The sequence below is a fragment of the Branchiostoma belcheri genome, unplaced genomic scaffold (assembly GCF_001625305.1).
Source record: "Branchiostoma belcheri isolate BF01 breed outbred unplaced genomic scaffold, Haploidv18h27 scaffold265, whole genome shotgun sequence".
Classification (NCBI taxonomy): Eukaryota; Metazoa; Chordata; class Leptocardii; order Amphioxiformes; family Branchiostomatidae; genus Branchiostoma; species Branchiostoma belcheri.
The window spans coordinates 35,330-55,936 of NW_017803871.1; the positions used below are offsets into that span (position 1 = coordinate 35,330).

Here is a 20,607-nt window from a genome sequence, read left to right on the forward strand (position 1 = left end):
AGGCTACAGGTGAGCCTACAGAACTCCCTGAGCAGGAGCAGGGGCTAGAATCAGGTGTCGGAAAAGCAAAACAGTTTGAGGTTTCAAATATAGTAGAATCAAACAAGCTGGAGCCAAGGTTAGGAAGACCGCAACTACAACAGATCCATGATATGTTAGGGCGATTAATAGCGTTATACACTGGTGTCGACATGCCCATACAGTCTGTGTGATACCAGGTGTCACACGTGTCACAACAGACTGCCCTGCGCCCATCAACCTTCTCCCATTTAACAGCTCTGCGACACACGCCACAAGGGTACTTCGGTGCTCGTGGGCCAGGGTTGGGCTGAATGTCTCCACCCCGTAGTATAAGAAGAAGAATATATAATACAGTAGCCTTTGGTTTCCTTAAAAGGATCCAATTCTGATTATGGTTATGGTTGATAATGAAAGAAACAAGTGGAAACAGATTGGAATCTTTCCAGTCTGACGAGTTAATACTGGTGATAGATGGAAAAATGGAATTGGGAAGTTGTATATTTGAAATGTTGTATATCTTGAAATTGTCATGAAAAATTTCAAGATTTCCTCATAAGATCTCAAGATTTCGTCTAAAATATTGAGATCTTTGGAATGTGGACCCCGCTGTGGGTCATTATGATCCGCTATGTAACAGAGATGTTTTTGACAAAATATTGGACATGTACCTCTAAACTGTAAACAGCCAGGCATTAGTCAAAATGCTCTGCTCAGTCCAATAATAATCTGCCCGCTGTTCAATACATAGTTTGTGACAGCTGGTCCGTAAACGTATTCCTCTTCATAGTAGATTTTAATCATCATCATCGGTCGGTCGTGTACAGTCAATATAATCACCCCTCAGAAAAAATGTCCTCCCGTATAATAGTAGACTGTCCCAATGACCTATGACTCCATGAGCGCCGTCTTCGATGTCGATGTCTCTTGAAGTTGACTGAGTCGAACCGCTGATCATGATATGATATTTTTCTCGCCTTAATTTTGTTCCCATTCAGTGTCCATAGGTATAAACGCGTTCATAATCGACTGCTGCAGCCGCATCTTAGACTTAGGCACAACACTTGACTTTTGGCACCACGTTTACAACTTGGTCAGCACGCCGCATGTGGGCTTCGCAAAGCAAAGTGATCTGTCAGGTTTGGCTGTAATTTGTTCCAAGGTTTGGAGGGAGAGAGAGGGAGAGAGAAAGAAAAGAGAGGAGGAGAGAAAGAGGGAGAGCTAGAGGGTCAGACCGTCAGAGAGAGGAAGAAAGAGCTAGAGGGAGAGAGAGCTTATTTGAGAGGGAGAGGGGGAGAGAGCTAGAGAGGGAGGGAGGGAAGGAGGGAGAGAGACAGACGGCCGGGAGGGAGGAAGAAAAAGAGATAGAGGGAGAGAGAAGGGAACAGAGAGAGCTAGAGGGAGAGAAGAGGAAGGGAGGAGAGAGGGAGAAAAAGAGCTTGCAATTGAGGGAGAGAGGGGAGGGGGAGAGAGGGGAGGGGAGGGAGAGTGTCTTGTGTAAATTGAGCCAAAGTACTACTAGTAGTAGTATGCCTTTTTGTAAGAATGAAACCTTACATATGCGTGGTGCACTAACATTAGTATCATCAACAATTATTTCTCCAGATCACCATGAACACAGTATGATGCATGTGTGTAGTCTACAACAAGCGATGGTCCACCCATATAGTCACCCAAAGCTATAATGAAGCATCTGGAGACTTTGCAGGAAAGATGTCTGATCAACGTTGGTCACAACCTGGAGTCCTATCCCCCAGACCTACTGTCCAGACTACCTGGCACCCTGGTGGCAGGTGTCGTACCTCACCTGTGCCAGCATCACCTCAACAACTGTCATGATGATATTGTTCAGACAGGTGAGACACACTGGTCACAACTGCATTATAAGTGCTGCATACCTAAACCCAATTTTAGGTTCAGGTCCGGATTCAAGTCCAGAGGTTTAGGTTCAGTTCCAGACTTGTAAGTCCGGACCTAAACCCATAGCATACTAGTATCACCCTCCCGAGCAGGGTAAGTGGCTCGGCCCGGAAGGGTCCTCCTCCACTAACCCTGCCAATCCTGATTCGATCTGAGCCTCCGGCCCAGGTAGCCTATAAGTATAACAAGCTGTCAGCCAACCAGAGACACAGCTTTCAATTGTGGAAAGCTAAGGGCAAAGGTCCTTGGGAATCCGACAGCCAATCACGTTACGTCTTACATCGCTGGTTTGGGTTTCCTGTAATGGCGGCTGGTAATGTTTTCTCAGCCGTGCAAGACTTTTTCGGCGTCGAACAGCTTCACGAACACCAAAAAGGCACGCTGCAGGGACTGCTTGATGGACGAGACGTGTTCCTTAGTGTGAGGACAGGCGGTGGGAAAATCCTGTGCTGCATGGGCTTTGCAGCGGCGGAGCTACAGTCTCAAGAGCATGTGCCAAATAAGGCAAGCTCATTAATATGTATAGGCTACCTGGGCCGGAGGCTCAGATCGAATCCAGATTGGCAGGGTTAGTGCAGGAGGACCCTTCCGGGCCGAGCCACTAACCCTTTGTTGAGCAAATATGCTGAAAGTTCAAGTAAATTATCACACATGGATTTTTCCAATTGACATACAGTGTATGTGATTGCAGGTGTTGACCCAAACCCAGTGTGGCAGACCCTCTTTGCAAGTCACTTCAAGTGGGAATCCAGAACAATGCTAAGGTACAACTTGTAGTCATAAGTAACATACATGTGTACAAGTATGCCTCCTAACACCTTTCTTTGGAACTGCCGGGGTATTGTTGTTAGACAATTTGAACTACCAGTTAAAGTTTAAAAAAGGATGAATGACTTGTTGGTGGTTAAGATTTATAAACACTTTTATGAATGTTTGTTAACTTTAAGTGCCTTTATTTGAGATGCACATGTAGGTTATGTAAAGGTGAACATCACTAGATTTAGATTTTGCCAATTGGTATGTCATTAGTATGATTAATGAATAAAAGATCCTGATCATGAAAATGGATAGGACTTTAAAGGACCTTTGTCCAGATCTTTTATTCATTAATCATTTAAAAATCAGCTTACAACTTGTGTAATCTGGGTACAATAAAAGGACAAAACCTTGCTAAGCAGAATTTTCTTTTTCGTATGAATAATGAGAAAAAGTACAATAAATTATGAGATTTGATATCGCGTGTGCAAGACACACAGAGCTGTGCATCATATCAAATATCATGCAAATTATCTCATGAGTTTGATCATTTATGAGATAAAAATAGTTGCCAAAGGGGTATCATCAAAGAAAAATGAGGTTCTTTCAATAATATAAAATACTGATATGAGTTAATTGAAAGCAACTGAATTCAAGTCCCAAACCTTTTGTGATAGTTTTAAGTTGGAAGACAAATATTTTTTTTTCCTATTTAAGAGTTTGTATCAGCAGAATTTTTCTACCAACTTTAAGGGCAGAGAAGACTGTCCAGTCCCAGGATGCTTGTTTGGAAGACAAACCTGACTGGAGACAGCGGTACCTACAGCGGTACTTCCACAGACTACTGTGGTACCAGTCACGTCCACACAAACCACAGGAGGAAAACCACAGAGGTAACCACTCGCTAATACAATGAGATATGTTTGACTTTTTTATGTTTACTGAAGGAAAACATATTGTTTTTGCTCAGTTCCTTCCTCTTCTTCTCCAGTGACCTCTGACCTGACCAATGACATGATTTGTTGACGTCTGTCACCATGGTGACTGTTGTTGGGTTACATAATGTTGCAATTTCATGGTCTGCTCTGCTCCTGTCACCATATACCAGTAGTACATGTATATGTGAATGTGTTTGAGTAAGAATTAACAGAGCAGACCATGTCCGAAGGTAAACATTATGCATTTGCTTTGCAAATGTTAGTTCTCTAGTTGTGTAGTTATATTTCAGTGTTATTGGTGTTATATGGTCTTTAACTTGAGATGCTGTTCACAAATCTAGATGCATATCCCTGAAAACATAAACTTCTTATTGAAGATTTTGTACGGCCAGCTCTAGTAGGCTGGTCGAAATTCATTTTTGGGAATATTAGGTGCACTGGTGCACCCAACCTGAAAAATTAGTCACACAAAAAGCTTTTGGGTTGCACCATACAAGATAGAATAAGAAAAATGTCAGCAAAAACCTAATATGTTTCATTTCTAAAGAAAAGTACTACAATGTACATTGTATTACAATGATTTTATCATGTAAACCTACAAAAATATTTGGGTGCACTGACTAACAGGTGCACATGCACCCAGTATTTGGAGCCCTGAATAGGTCTATCAGGTTTAGTAATCAAATTAAACATTGACAATGCCAGCAGCCAGTTCAGAACTCGGGGGACATTTAGGTTAATGTAGTGGCACCTCTCTCTCATTATTTCAGAAACCCTCCTGCTGACTCCTAGCTGCTCAGCCTGGTGTCTCCATGCTGCTCAGGACCTGATGTTGTATGGTCCACATGTCCACAGACTCATTCTGTATGACAGCAGGGTCTTCAACTACATCCTACAGCACCAGCACCTGCACAGGTTCACTCTCACCATTCTGTTTCACATACACACTGTACACGTAACTAGTAAACCACCTTCAAGCATAACACACCAGTTTTTTTACAGTACAAGTTGTGTAAAACAGGACTGTAATTTTTTAACCACTCACACCAGAAAATACCCCTGCTTATTTTGTTAAGTGTATGTGGTGGGATCTTTAATGTACTTGAGGTGTGGATCTCTTCAAACATGGGACACTGGCTAATAGTCCACCCAAGAGGACATCCCTAACTAAAAGCTACCTCATAACTCATTTTTAGCCAAATGATTGAGTGCACAACTCAGAGCACAACAGTGTGGCCTGCCAGGGACTTGAACCCAGAACCTTCAGATTCTGAGTCAACAACCCTAACAACAATATCTATGGCATGGACTGAAATAAAGAGCTTGAAGAAACAAAACTCTTGATCTTGTAGCTGGATGGGTAACCTTTCAACTCCTATCCTTCCGAATTATTCACTGATAGAGACAGTTGCTAGACTTGAAGGTGTCGATCCTCAAATGGAAACATGAAATTAACTGGGGTGTGCCCTCTTAAGCAAAAGAAACATACCGGTAAAGCACTTTTTATTTGGTTCAGTCTGTGACCATTTCTGAATCACTAATGGCAGTTAACCTACATGTACATGTATGTTACAGATGTCTCCATGAACATGTGGAACACCTGGAGCTGCGCTGGTTCCGAGGCCTGCCAGGTGTAGGGACCTTCCTGAGGAGATGTCTGGCATCACCTGTTTCCAGGCTGGAAAAACTGACCATGTACGGGGTACCCGGAGGTACAGACAAGTCAGCACTACAACTACTCAGTCTGTGTGCAGGCTCACAAACACATGCTAACACACTCTGTCCTCACTGTCACACCCCACGGCCTAGTCTGAATGATTCAAATGTAGAGGACTGTTCAAGAGTTGACAACTGTGATGTCAAACAAAGTGGTAATATGAAGAGGACTTTTAGACCACATGCTGGTCATTTGACCAGAATTCCACCACATTTACAGAACACACTCGCCCTACACTCAGATGATACTCATCGGGACAACAATGATGAGCAGGATCAAACCTCTAGATCTCCCAGGGGAACAGATACCAGCCACTCAGTCGATGAAAGTGTTTGGGACACTAAAGACAGTGACTCGGAGGATCTGTATGATATTGCAGTTAGTACTGTAGGTGCAGGTTGTAGTACACACAAAGACACACGTGTAAATGTGAACTGTTTGGAAGAGGAGCTCCCCTTACTGCCAGACTGTACATGTGAAACTACATGTCTTCCTGGACAGAACTCAGACACTGACAGGATCACTGATGATGAGAGTCTTCCCTTGGTGGTGCCACCTTCCACCAGACATCACAGCACAGTCAGGGAAGTCATCCTGCATGATGTTCTCACAAGTCCAGGTTTAATAAGGAACTTCTGTGGCCTGCTGAAGACATGGTACAGCTTGGAAAGGATCAGCATCAGTGGAGGTAAAGATATGAAGACAGTACACAGTACAGTAAGAGAGATTTTCCATAGTTTGATTTATTAATGGACATATCACACTTTGGGATTAAGTGTTCCTGTCAAAATCCAAAACTTGATTAAAAATTTATATACTAATTACAGACACATGAGTCTGTATCTAACACTAATTCTAAGTCACGAAGAAAACGGCAACATAACGTATTGAGATCTAGCTTATTATAATAAGAAGGAAAATGCTAGTAACGTAATGAAGAATGCAGCAGGCCTAGGGCTCGAAATACTGGGTGCATGTGCACCTTATTAGTGCACCCAAAATTGGAGCTGTGCACCCAATTTTTTTCTGTGGGTGCACCAGTGCACCCAAATATTTTTGTAGGTATTTTGGTACATATGAAATGTATAATAGTATACAGGATAGTCCTGACAAGTGTCAGAAAAATAATAAAAATTCTTTGTTTAGGATTTTGTAGTTAGCTGCTCCCATTTCAGATTCAAGCTCAGAAGTGTAGCAGTCAAGATCTGTAATTAGGTTTTGTTTTATACGGTGCACCCAGAAAAAAAAATTTGTGCCACCTAAGTTTTTAGGTTGGGTGTACCAGTGCACCTATTCCTAAAAATGAATTTCAAGCCCTGATGCAGGTATCAAACTGATACCTGTCAGGCCTCAGAATACTTTTTTCTGCATGCATGTACCTGCACTGGACACCAGGCAAGATAAGGTAGGCACTGGTGCAGGTAACATTGAAAATTACAATGTACCTGCACCAGACAAATTTTACCTGCATTGTGCTAAAAACTGTTCAGACACCATTGCACTTATTTCTTTTATTAGTTCATAGGTCACAGTCAGGTAAAGGTCAATGCAGTAAATGCCCACATACTTGTATACACTTGCAGGTATTAGGCACACTGGTAGACATCAGCAATAGTCCTGAACAGCTCTAATTTTACATGCACTAACCTGCATATGCAGGTTGTATTTTTGAGCCCTGTCTGATAGGACATGGCTGTGATGACAACAGTATTGTCCAGTCACTCAGGTACTGTTTTGTACAGGGTCCTACGACAGTCTACCCAAGGATGAAGTCATGAACAGTCTGTTGGCGTGTCAGAGGAAAGGAGGGAAGTTATCACATCTGTTCCTGGAGAATGAACTGCTTTCCCATTTTACATTTCCTAACATCCTACTCAGTCTGCTGCAAGCCAAACAAAGGTTAGCATACTTTTATACGTATACTGAGTGCTCCATCTTTGAGTAGATCTTGAGTAGCTCCTGGTGTAATGAGTACAGAAAATTATTGTTCAGCAACTTGTTCATAACTTTAGATATCAATGGAGAATGCACTCACTCCGCCAATTAATAATGTTTATAAGCATATTGGAGAATGCATGTATTGGAGAATGCACTGCCAATTCATAATGTTTATAAGCATATAGGAGAATGCATGTATAATTGGAGAATGTACTGCCAATTGTATTATGCACCACTAACATTTGGGAATTCTAATATGTTTGCAGTGTGTTCGCCACACTTTGAAGAACTGTGTTCTTTTCAGTGGTTTGACTGGGTCATCCTTGTTCTCCTCTTGATAGAAGAGATATACATCATTCATGGTCCAGGATGGAGGGAGGAGAATTCGTTCAGAATTTGGCATCTTATCTCCATCCTTTGCTGCCAATCCTTCCAGCCACACTTGTGCACAAAGGCTTCTTTGTGTAGGGTAGTCGTTGCCTTGACGGCCGTGTTCTGGGTTTTGGATCCGTCCACACTTGTACTGCTGAAGGTAGCTGTAGTACCTGTATTCATGGCAACAAATGGGCACAAATCATGAAAATTAGAATTCAATATGCTTATAAACATCATTAGCTGGCATGCATAAATCCTGTGTTGATAAAAGGTTTTTGTTGAGACCAACAAGTTGAACAACATTTTGTTTCCATGTGACAATGTCATAATACATGTATATTGAAATGCAAATTGTAACAGGGCCAACAGGTGTGCTCGCAGCATATTATGTTCCAGGTCAGTTGACATCATGATCTAAATGACAATTTTTTTCAGGCACCTATGCCAGAGTCATGCATGGTTTATCAACTTTATACAAGGAGTGTCTGGTTGTATTCTACTAATTATATAAGTTTTTTTCAATTACTTATAATAATTAGTCTTAAGAGGGGTAGGTAAGGAAGGTGACAAAATGCATCTAATTTTTTCATAAGGCCACACCAATTTAATTTCTTGGTTAACAGATTTTTCTAGAAAAAAATGGAGCGGGCGGCCGTGGGCGGGCGAAAAAAAATAAAAATAAAAACAGGCCTAGGCATCCTATTATGGCCCAAAATGGTACGACAGGAGCCATGAAGTCAACACACCAGGCTGGTTCAAAATTTAAACAATGAATTTTGAACTTTGCAAATCAGACAAAAAAGAGGCGGGCGAATCCGTTAACCAAGAAATTAAATTGGTGTGGCTTAACGTAAAGTTGATGTTGATGAAGAAATCTCAATTCCAAATTTCCAAACTTAGAGGGTTACAAATTGATCCTGGACTAATAATTGATTTTAATTATTTGATAGTGGGTACATCCTGATGATAAACATATAGGTGAGTGATGAGTGTAACAATCAGATACTGACCTTGAAGTACTGATACCATTGAGCTTTATCCAAGCCTTGTGGCATACAGCTTTTCCACTGATGTGGAATTTAGGATGGTTTGTCCCAGCGTCGCCCATTCTGAAGCTTGTGAGGATGTAGTCCCTTGCTTCTGACTGAGAGCAGTCAATCCAGAAGGCTTTGCGACAAGCTTCAGCCTCCTCATATGTGAAATGTCTCAGGCACTTCTTCGTGCAGCAGTCTGCTGATAGTACGGCATGGATAGATTCTGCTGAAGTCCTCGCTGCTGCAGTCTTTCCTAACAGCAGTAGGGGGAAGAGATAGCAAACTGTTAGAATAAGTGTCACACACCATAAAGTCAATCAATTTGAAGCATTTTTCCTTTCACTCACTCACTCACTCACTCACTCACTCACTCACTCACTCACTCACTCACTCACTCACTCACTCACTCACCCACTCACCCACATACCCAACTCACTCACTCACTCACTCACTCACCCACTCACCCACTCACTCACCCACATACCCACCCACCCAACTCACTCACTCACTCACTCATTCACTCACTCACTTCTCTTGCACGGAGTGTGTAGAGCACACCTGGAGAACCAGCTCATTTTCATTACAATGAATAATTTAATTGCTTGTAGATTTATTTAGTAGATTAGCTATTGCTCAATGCAAAGCCAATGGACCATTTGGGTATGAGCTAGGTCAGTAGGGTATCTACACGAGAGGGAAGCATGTGCTTGGGAGGGAGTTCCATAATTTTAGCAGTTTCATATTGCCATGAATATAATGTTTATTTTTTGATTGAAAGGTCTATTGCTATAACTTAACATTGTCCAACATATCCTAAAACTCAAATATTGAATCAAGTTACTGATAGCCACTGTGATATGATTTTAATAGTCTGTGCTTGCCATAAAACCCACACACACACATGTACACACACACACACACACACACACACACCTAAGCAGGGTCATTACCAGAGAATTTTAATAATTTCTGTAAAATTTTTGCATGGTAAGATTATCAGTGGGCCTTAAACATGTTCTATGGAGTTTTAATGTAGGCATCAGGTCATAACATACCCGGGATATGCCGCTTTGTTCCATCCTGTTCAGAGTCTTCATTTGTTTGGCCGAAGAACGAATCTGTGATGTCTTCTAGTTCAGGGTCTTCATTTGTTCGGCCGAAGAACAAATGTGTCACATCTTCAAGCTGACTCGGAGAGTCTTCCTTTGTTTGGCCGAAAAACAAATGTGTCACAATCTTCTATAGGTTCTTCTTGTGCATCATCTACATAAGGGAAAAATAACAGTAGTCCTAATGTCAACTTTCCATGACTGATTTGTCTGATGAGTTGATGCATTTTCTATATACATGTAATTATGTTGTTACTACCGATAATACGTAAAATCCTGAACATGTAAGAGCTCATAACATCGTGCATCAGGAACCTGGCATTCAATGATATGTAATTGCTAAGTTAAACTCATCATGCATTACAAATGACTGTCAAAGATTACTGTAACTGTACTACATGACTGTATTTAGTTTGTCCTGACTTTTATCTTGTACTTAAAAGTAGATAAATTGTTAACATTCATCATTCATCATGAATCATTTCAAAATTCTATGTTGAATAGTAAAACAACTGCTAGATACAACACACTCAGGTACTGTATGCTGAAGTCGTTTCAGACTGCCGAATTCATGGTTAATTACGGTATATTTTCCATTCATAAATTGTGATTACCTTCAAGTTGGTCAGATATGGTCCCCTCAGGTGGTTTATTTGGCATCTCTTCTCCAATGTCAAAGGGTGTTGAAGACAAGTCTTCAATGTCACACTCTGAAAGGAGAAAGTTGATATAAAAAAAAAATCAGTTAAAATAAGTTTAGGCCCGAAGGCTTCTTGGGGAAATAGTTATAGAGGTCAAACGTGTTCCAACACAAAGAAGAAACTGGGGAAATGTTGCAAATATGTTAAAATATTTCCATCACTGATCAGTGAAAATCCATTCCAATGTCACCAAGAGATTGTATTTTCATTGTCATTTAGAAATGCCTTCAATTCTTTGTAATTGTGTATTTCAACAATGCAACGACAGCAACATAACAACATTGAGAATATTTCCAGGTTGTGGGAAACTTTTGAAATATTCCTAAATGTGGAATATGATATTTCCATTAGTTTCTGAATATTTGTATTAAACAGCATTCTGTCATTTTTACCATTATACAGGCCACACCAATTTAATAAATTGGTGGGTCATCAGGCGAATTCAATTTGGTTGACTTCTCAGATTTGCCTGCTTCACCGCTTTGTTTTTTCCTGATTAGAAAAAAAACAACAAAAAAGATTCTTGATCTGAATCCACTTATCAAAATGTTCATATTTAGGCCCAAACAGTTGAAGAGAGCACCTTGTCTTCCTAGTAGTTGTAAACAGTTACAGCTTTTTAACCCATCTAGCAATCATGCATTCAATTTGGTACAATAAAACTGGAAAACAGATTCTGAAGCAAATTGACAACTTAAAGATAACTGATTAGTAATACAAAATATGTACCTTTTTCAGACATTTGCTCTGTTGTTCTGCTGGGCAATTTCACTTCTGTCTGATGTATACAGTAGGTCTGGCTGCAATAACTTGTACTGTCTGTGTGAGGCTTGGGGAAGCTAATTATGCAAATGCTTTGGTACGCGAATGACAATGGCTTGGGCTGCAACCTTTCACCAGGTGTCAATGTTGGGTAGCATTGTTCGTGTAATATTCAAATTGCTGTTTGTATTGTTTTGCAACTTGAAACATCCTCCTCACAGCTGAGCTTTGTAGTTACTGTAATGTGTCTGAAAGACAATTGGCTACCCTTGTACTTTATGTGGGGTCTATAGTTTTCTACCTCCATGAACCAAGGACCTTGGTTTCACCAGGGAGTAATATGAAGAATAAACATAGCTAACTACATGAAGGTTCAAGGATCAACAGTCATTTACTCCATGACAGCACTTGTTTTTCATGGCAACGTTCTGGCTTGTAGTGATTGAGCCCAAGTATAATACAAGGAGCTTTCGCTTCTGCTGTCTCTACATTTACATAATATATTTTCAAAAGTGTCTTGAAAGTTGAAGAACTATGTAAGAATTAGGAGAGTAGAAACAGAATGCACCCTTTTTTTTCTTTTCACTATAGCAGTTTTAACATTGAAGTAAAATGCATATTTCAGAACCCCTACTTATAATTCAGTGGAAAAAGTGTACTAGGCAAGGTTCTGGAAGCAGATATTTAGGTGGTTGTTGCGTATAATCGTTTGCGAGTATACGTCTGTTGGGATTGTGACTTACAGTGTATGGTTCACACCTTCAACGATACCTTGTCAAATAAATAATAATGTAGCAAATGAAAGATATTTTTATCAAAGATGACTTTGTTCTCAAAATCTGTTTAGACTGTCGTGTTGTTAAGCTTATGTACAATACGTATTTAGAAAATGTACAACTTCACGGAGAATTGTCGCCTATGGGCATTTGGTTTATTTGAAATGTTAGCAGATGACTGTAAATGTACTGAAATCAGAAATTGTGGCTGCAATAGTTCACAGTTTCTATCATCTGTTTTACAGCAGAGTTGCTGGACACAGCTGTGCCTTGGACTCCCCACGTCTGCAGCAGCTGAAGCTGCACCACTGCATTGCCTGTGGCCAGCGTGCCTCCCACTGGAGACCTGTGTGCTGGGATAGCTTTCCTCTTCTGTCCTTGGGTAAGAACTTTATATTTGAATTACCACATCTGTGGAAGGATTGACATTATTAACAGGTTACAGTAAGTGTCACGTCTTCAAGATGTCAAACCTGAGATCAGACTGTTTGAACCACTCACACCGGGAAGGTCCCCTAAGTGCGGTGGGTTCTTTAATGTGCGTAGGTTGTGGCTCAAACACGGGACCTCCATTTAACGTCCTATCCGATGGACATCCCTAACTGAAGATAGGTACTCATGTCCGCCTGAGAGAAGTGAGGAAAGTCGTGTGTGTGTGTGTAAAGTGCCTTTCCCAAGGGCACAAGATCGGTGATCATATGGATTCGAACCCGGGACCTCTTGGGTCTGAGCTGAACACTACTGTTATGCCACATGACCCCACAGTCTGGTGAGAACAGTTCTGATTCAAGTCAAACTACTACTAGTACATGACTTGCAGCATAAGTTGCGTTGCTGGTTTAAAAAATTAACACCGCTGCCTTACAAGTCTGTGAAGGGGTCTAGTTACTTGTTGCCTTGTCTGTAGGTTACATGTACATGCATATGTACATGTGCATGTTTGTCTGTGCAAGGAAGCCAATACATGTAGTATCATGTTGTGACACTAGTAAAACTGTACATTCAAGAATAGGTCTGAATGATATATTAAATCTACATTGTACAAATGCAACATCATGTTGTCATTGAACTAATTATGGCTGCGAGGTTTCTAGATTTCTGTTGGAATAATTATAGCAACTGACAGTGTTTTTTTAAATTACTTCCTGATTGGTTAATATAGTAAAGAATTATTTTCTACTTAAAATGTCTGAAATAGAAGAAATTAATGATCCAATGTAGTTATCCTGTACCCATCTCTGTACCCACATGTGTTGCCCTACAGATGGTGTCATAAGTGGGATTGTGTCTGTGGACTTGTCCTTCTGTATACCGACTCTGGATGCACAACCCAGCCGACCTCTGGACATGAGTGCCTTAACATGGCTCCTCACACATGACTCAGCAATCCGCTCACTCAGACTACACAACTGTCAGCTGTACACAGAGGAGCTGGTTTCAATCTTTAATGCCATTTCAGGTGATGTCCAAATGTTTGCAGCATCCAAAATTGATAAATGGTTTAAAATACCCACTCTTACACTCTCACCATGCATGTCATAGTTTCTGTATTGGGGATGCTAAGTTGGGGTGTGAAATTTATGGCTTATGAAAATATACTGTAATCTCTAGATGTAGTCAATTTATTGATTTTTAATTAGGTAATGAATTATGTATTGACTGACCACACTTGTTCGGCCTTGGTGCAAACATACATTTGAAGGTTGAACGGTTGGACTAAATTTTCACTCAGTAACCCATTTTTATCTTTGTAGAGTCTCCAGACAGCTGCAAGTTGGAATTGCTTGATGTGTCCTTCAACAACTACAGGTCAGAGAAAGGCTCGGGGGCCTTGGCTCAGCTGATTACCAAGTCTCGCCTGACTTGTCTAAAGATGGAGGTGGTTTCTTCCATTTCTGCTGGTCAGGAGAAATAATCTTTTTGACATTGTTGTAAAGAATTGTTGTTAGGCCACACCGATTTAATTTCTTGGTTAACGGATTTGCCCGCTTCATTTTTTTCTGATTTGCAAATAAAAAGAAAAATTCAGAATCAACTGCAAAATGCTCATATTTTGCCCTGAACAGTTAAAAACAGTCCTTTTTTTTATCCTAGTTGTTACAGTTATTCCATCTTTCAATGCAGTGGTATCATTTAAAGTTCAAAATTCATTGTTTAAATTTTGAACCAGCCTGGTGTGTTGACTTCAGGGCTCCTATGGTACCATTTTGGTCCAAAATAGGATGCCTAGGCCAGTTTTCATTACCTTCGCCAAGAAGGTTATGTTTTCAGTAGCGTTTGTCTGTCTGTCTGCTTGTCTGTCTGTGAACAGCATAACTCAAGAAGCTTAGTATGCATTGTCATGAAACTTTGTAGGTTGTTAGGTCTTGATGAGACCTAGAAGTGATTAGATTTTGGGCCCCCTGGCAGCTTTTGCTGGTACTGCAGCAGAACTTCCGTTTTTGATATCTCGCGATCTAGACATGCTATGGTCAGGAATTTTGGTTGGTACATAGCTCTTGAGGTAGGGAATAAGTGACATGAGTTTGGGTCCCCTAGCAGCTTGTTCTGGAACTGCAGGAGCATTTGTTGAAAAATTTTTGAAGGATGATAACTCAAGAACTGGTTGACAGAATGTCGTGATTTTTGGTTTGTAGGTAGCTGAAGGGATGCTTGACATAATCAAATGACAATTATGGAAATCAGGAGCTAATTTGCATAATTAATGAGGAAATTCTATAAATCTGCTTTGTTCGATAATAGGACTATGAAACACTTGTGACATGTAATTAAGAATTAAAAACATCTGAGGATATAGATTATGTAAATGAAGACCTAATTTGCATAATTAATGGGAAAGTTTTATAATTTTATGGTTGTAACTGCTGGGAATTTCATGTTTGCAACATTTGGAAGTTACTAGTAAGTGAAGGCGAACGTCAATAAACATAATTTATTCAAATCATGACCTCATTTGCATAATTCATGAGGAACTGCTATAATAGCCTTTTTGTTAAGATAAGACTGTCATTGGGTGGAGAATATGATAAACTGATATAACCCATGCAAATGAGGCTCTTATTTGCAAAATCAATCATCAAAATTGTATAATTCTTCAACCGCAAGGGTTAACATCATTTGGCGAAGGTATGAGGTCGTGGAACTCATGTTTTTATTTTTTTTCACCCGCCCGCTCCATTATTTTTCTACAAAAATCCATTAACCAAGAAATTAAATTGATGTGGCCTTATCTGCCTTTTGTATCTAAGTACAACATAAACCTAATGTAGAAAGATAATATGCTGTGACTGAGTAACATGTTCAAATTTATAAGGGGTCTGTATCATTTGGTAGCAAAATTTGTTTCTGATTTCATATCCCCAATTTATTGAATCAGATGTATCTGTCTTAAATTCCCATCATTTATCACCAAGGAATTATCATTGAATTTATGCATTAACTATGCAAATTATATCCTCATTTGCATCTCTGTTAATGCTCCAATTATTCTAAATTGCATGTTACTTAGGGCTCAAAATTCATTTTTGGGAATAAGTGCACTGGTGCACTAAAAAGGGCCTAAAAAGTGGGTGCACTAAAAATATTTTAGGTGCACCATATAAGATAAGATATTAAGTACAATGTCAGCAAAATATCATATATAATGTTTCATTTCAAGAAAAGTACTATAGCAATGATGGTGTTTTTTTCCTGACACTTAGATGTTAAGAATATGGTGTAACTAAAGATCTTTACACACATGCACAGCTCCAAATTTTGGTGCACTAAGGTACACATGCACCCAGTATTTCGAGCCCTGCTATTGAAGACCTAGTCCTGTCATGGAAACGTCTAGAATTACACAATTTCCTCTTTAATTATGCAAACTAAATACTAATTTTCACTTGTGGACTATTCATTAGCTTTGGAGAGAGTTCCGTGATTAGATTTAATTAGTAAGATCATTTGAGGAATTTGTAGTCTGTATTTTACTATCCATGTCATCCCAGGAGCCAGTACCTCGACCTATACAATAATGACTTTACCTTGACTTTCCTCAGGTGGACTCCCCATTGTTACACCTGAAGTTGTTCTTGCTTTAAGGAGGAATACCAGGCTACAGGAACTGTGGCTGTCTGGAAACAGACTGGGTAAGTTTATGAATTGCATTTTTTAAAACCAGACACGAGGAACATTTTAGTGTTTGAAAAACACAGAATGTCAAAAAACCTTTATTGATGTATGAAGCTGCCAAAGGGCAGTTGTATCAGCTATACAGATTTTGATTCCAACTTGATGTAATATTAACCTTTGGTTTCTATACCTTCAGCTCCTCTAAACAAACATGCATGTGTTTCCAGGTGATGCAGGTGTGGAGACATTGATGCAGGTGTTTGCACCGGATGGTAACAGCTGTTTACAGGTGCTGGCCCTGAGGTAGTCACACCACTTTCTGTCAAGTTCACTCAGACATCATTGCAGGAATAATCAATGTATATATGTATGTTGGCAGGAATCTAGATGGATTTTTTAATGGGTTGGTGGTAGATATCAAAAGAATTTTGCTATAATATTGAATGAATGAAAAGTCTCATCTATAACACACATTCAGAACCTTTCCCCGAACACCAACCAACCAAAGTTGGCTGAAGTTTGATTGGGAGCAGTCTGAACAAATTTTGGCCACACCTACCTTTCTAATACATGTAATTGAATGCATTGAATTTGAGACACATTTGACCCCTGAACATGCCCCTGACCTACTGTTTCACATTTTGAAACATTCGGCTTGCACAGCCAGACAGTATAGTACATGTACATAGTAGCTGACCACAACCAGCCTGGCTTGTGAACTACTCCTAACCATGGTTGGTTGGAGTTGCAGTGTTCAGGGGACCATGCATATTCGGCTATACACATATACATTGTATGCACTACCAAAAATGATTTTTCTTGTTTTTCTTGTTTTTCTTAATTCGTGGACAAATTTTCTTACATGAAGAAATTTCAAGAAAAATTAAGAATAAATAAGAAAAGAGCAACAGATCGTTCTAAAATATTTTTCTTGTAAATTTTCACTACAAGAAACATTTTCTTATTTTTCTTACGTGAAGAAATAATTTCTAGCAATGATTTTCTCCCCCTAGAATGTTCTAGAAAATTGAGTTAAATGGTCTTGTTTTTCTTGTCTAAAGAATTACTTTCTTGCCATGGTTAAGAAAATACAAGAATTTTTCCCATAAGTTTCTTGTATTTCTCATAGTAAGAAAAACAAGAAAAGCAGGGTTTAAAAAACAAGTCATAACTAGAATAACATTCTTGAATTTTCTTGTTTTTCATATCAAGAAACTTTGAGAAAGGAAGTTCTTGCTTTTCTTGGGCTGTGTCAGAAAAAACAAGAATTTTGATCTAACCTTTCTTGAGATATATTGCTTGGAAAAACAAGAATATTCAAGATATTGAAACTAGAAGACAAAGATCAAGTCATAACTAGAATAACATTCTTGAATTTTCTTGTTTTTCATATCAAGAAACTTTGAGAAAGGAAGTTCTTGCTTTTCTTGGGCTGTGTCAGAAAAAACAAGAATTTTGTTCTTGACTTTCTTGACATATGTTGCTTAGAAGAAAGTGTTTATTGACAGTAAGAATTTTGGTCTTGAACTGAGAACCAAAGTCTCAAAGATTATAGTGGTATATATATTAAGAATTTCTGTCTTGAGGAAAAAGATATGCATTCTTGTTGTAAGAACATGAAACTTAAATAGAAGAAAGGCTTTCTTGACAATAATAATATAATAATTGATAAGTAATATCACTCTTAAAGTTAGAAAAGGGATCTTGGTGTAAGAATCTATTTTTGGGGTATTAAGAATTTGTTCTTGTTTTTGTAATTTAGAAAGTTGAGCAATCTGATTCTAGTCTAAAATGAAGTCTAGTTGAAGTTCTTTAACGTTTTTGTTTTCCTTATCGAGAAAGTTCAAGAAAGATGAGTTTTTTCCCTGGTAATGTTCAAGATAATGTAAGAATTTTTTTCTTAACAGTCATTCTAGCCATAACTGTCATGTGATCTCTTGTGAGCTCCTGATTGGTTAATTCAAATCCCAGAATGCAGTTAGGGATTTTTGAACAGAAGCTGGGGTGAAGTCAGATGTGGGGGCAGTGCTCTGTGCTGGTTACTTCTTTTTAGTCAGATATTGATTCACATCGTCGGATTTGAAATCAAAATCAAGGTAAAAAGGACCTTTTGTGCATGTGAAGCAACGGTGATCGTGTCGGCTTGCAGAAGAAACCAACTTTGCAACGAAAAAAGGATGGAACCAAACTTATATAAGGTAAGTGCGCCCCCCTCCCCACCAAGAAGAAAAAATCTGTTGACATTGTTTTTAGACTTCATAGCTTATTTGCTACAATTCCATTAGGGTTGATTTCTAAATTGTATCTCTGGTATATTGTAGAGTACAGTGTTTTACTGCATTATAATTATATTATTTTCAATTGTTAAGTAAACTTGAAGTAATTCAATCCTATTTTTAGCATCCTCTTTTGACTTTGTTGTCTTCAGCCCCTGCATGCAATGCAAACTAAGAAAGGTCTTTCCTGTTTTTTTCCAGGTTTCCAAAGACTGTGACTGTGCCAATGCTATAATGCCAAATCTGCAGGGTTTGCTGAATATTTTGGAATGTGATATGATCTGTATTCTTTAACCATAATGGCTTCTTGGTTACATCGTATGATAGTTTTAAGTTTACTGTAAAACTTGTTTCCATTCAAAGAATGTTAGATACATGTACATAATGAATGTGGTAATGAATATTCCTATACTGTCAGTGTCAAGAGGCCTGTCAAATAATTGTTATAGGATTTTAATTGTTGCAATATCATTCTCTGTAACTTTTGTACATTATTTCTTCTTTTGTGGACAAAATAGTTTTATTGATACAAGAATATTGAGCTCTAAGTTCAAGAAATATTTTCTTATGTGCAGAATGTTTTTCTCATTATAAGAACTGTTAGCTAGCTCTTAGCTAAAGAAATGTTTTCTTGTATACAGAATGAGGTTCTTGCTACAAGTCTAGCTCTTAGTTCAAGAAATTTTTTCTCATGTGCAGAATGGTTTTCTTACTATAAGAACAGCTCTTCAAGAAATGTTTTCTGTATACAGAATGATTTTCTTGCTACAAGAATAATTAGCTCTTGGTTCAAGAAATCTTTTCTCATGTGCAGAATGGTTTTCTTACTAGAAGAACGGTTAGCTCTTAGTTCAAGAAATGTTTTCTCGTATACAGAATGACTTTCTTGCTACAAGAATAATTAGCTCTTAGTTCAAGAAATCTTTTCTCATGTGCAGAATGGTTTTCTTACTATAAGAACAGTTAGCTCTTAGTTCAAGAAATGTTTTCTCGTATACAGAATGATTTTCTTGCTACAAGAATAATTAGCTCTTCGTTCAAGAAATCTTTTCTCATGTGCAGAATGGTTTTCTTACTATAAGAACTGTTAGCTCTTAGTTTAAGAAATGTTTTCTTGTATACAGAATGATTTTCTTGCTACAAGAATAATTAGCTCTTCGTTCAAGAAATCTTTTCTTATGTGCAGAATGGTTTCCTTATTATAAGAACTGTTAGCTAGGCTCTTAGTTCAAGAAATGTTTTCTTGTATACAGAATGATTTTCTTGCTACAAGAATAATTAGCTCTTAGTTCAAGAAATATTTTCTTGTCTATAGAATGGATTTCTTATTACAAGAGCAGTTAGATCTTAGTTCAAGAAATCTTTTCTTATATACAGAATATTTTTCTTATTACAAGAACAGTTAACTCTTAGTTCAAGAAATATTTTCTTGTCTACAGAATGGTTTTCTTACTACAAGAACAGTTAGCTCTTAGTTCAAGAAATATTTTCTTGTGGGCAGAATGGTTTTCTTGCTATAAGAACAAATAGCTCTTAGTTCAAGAAATATTTTCTTGTGTAACAGTTAGCTCTTCGTTCAAGTAAATATTTTCCTGCGAACAAGATAGAGATTCTTCATGTAAGAACCCATAATTCTTATCATGAGAAGAATATTCTTAGTATGGGTTTATTAGCTGTAAGAAATAAATTCTGAGAATAAGAACAACGTGGCGTGAGTTTCTTGAATTTTCTGGAAACGGGGATTCTTGTTCAAAGAATAAGGTTCTTGCTGACAGTAAAAAGTTCTTTGCACAAGAAAAATCCTTCTTTTAGTGCAATGCAAGAACATGAATCTTAATCTATTTCTAGGTATCTAAGAATTTTGGTCTTGACAGAAGAAATATATTCTGGGTGTGAGATGATGTAAGAAGCTATTTCTAGCAGATAAGAATGTAGTGTTCCTGGGATAAGAACGAAAATCTTGAAAGAATAAAATAACTTCCAGATTTATAGAATTTTAGGCTTGTATTGAGAACTGCAGTCTTTGTATAAGAACAATTGTCTGCATCACGAATCTTACTGTAAGAATAAGATTCTAGAAGTAACCAACAATAACTTATAATAGAAACCTATAAGAAAAATATTACTTACTGCAAGAAAAAAGTCTAATCAAAGAAAAAATTACTTAAATTCGT

The 20,607-nt window shown here is 38.4% G+C and overlaps 1 protein-coding gene across 1 annotated transcript in view; it reads left to right on the forward strand.

Annotated features, from left to right (window-relative positions):
- Positions 1–988: 988 nt before the first annotated feature.
- Positions 989–20,607, forward strand: part of LOC109472078 — a 23,282-nt gene continuing 3,663 nt past the window's right edge. The window contains exons 1-12 of the mRNA XM_019771652.1: positions 989–1,157; positions 1,624–1,874; positions 2,630–2,702; positions 3,448–3,587; positions 4,403–4,547; positions 5,208–6,037; positions 7,092–7,248; positions 12,290–12,426; positions 13,309–13,503; positions 13,799–13,945; positions 16,085–16,174; positions 16,385–16,460. Coding sequence (XP_019627211.1) covers positions 1,703–1,874; positions 2,630–2,702; positions 3,448–3,587; positions 4,403–4,547; positions 5,208–6,037; positions 7,092–7,248; positions 12,290–12,426; positions 13,309–13,503; positions 13,799–13,945; positions 16,085–16,174; positions 16,385–16,460 — 2,162 coding nt within the window. The 5' untranslated portion in view covers positions 989–1,157; positions 1,624–1,702. The remainder of the gene's footprint in view (positions 1,158–1,623; positions 1,875–2,629; positions 2,703–3,447; positions 3,588–4,402; positions 4,548–5,207; positions 6,038–7,091; positions 7,249–12,289; positions 12,427–13,308; positions 13,504–13,798; positions 13,946–16,084; positions 16,175–16,384; positions 16,461–20,607) is intronic.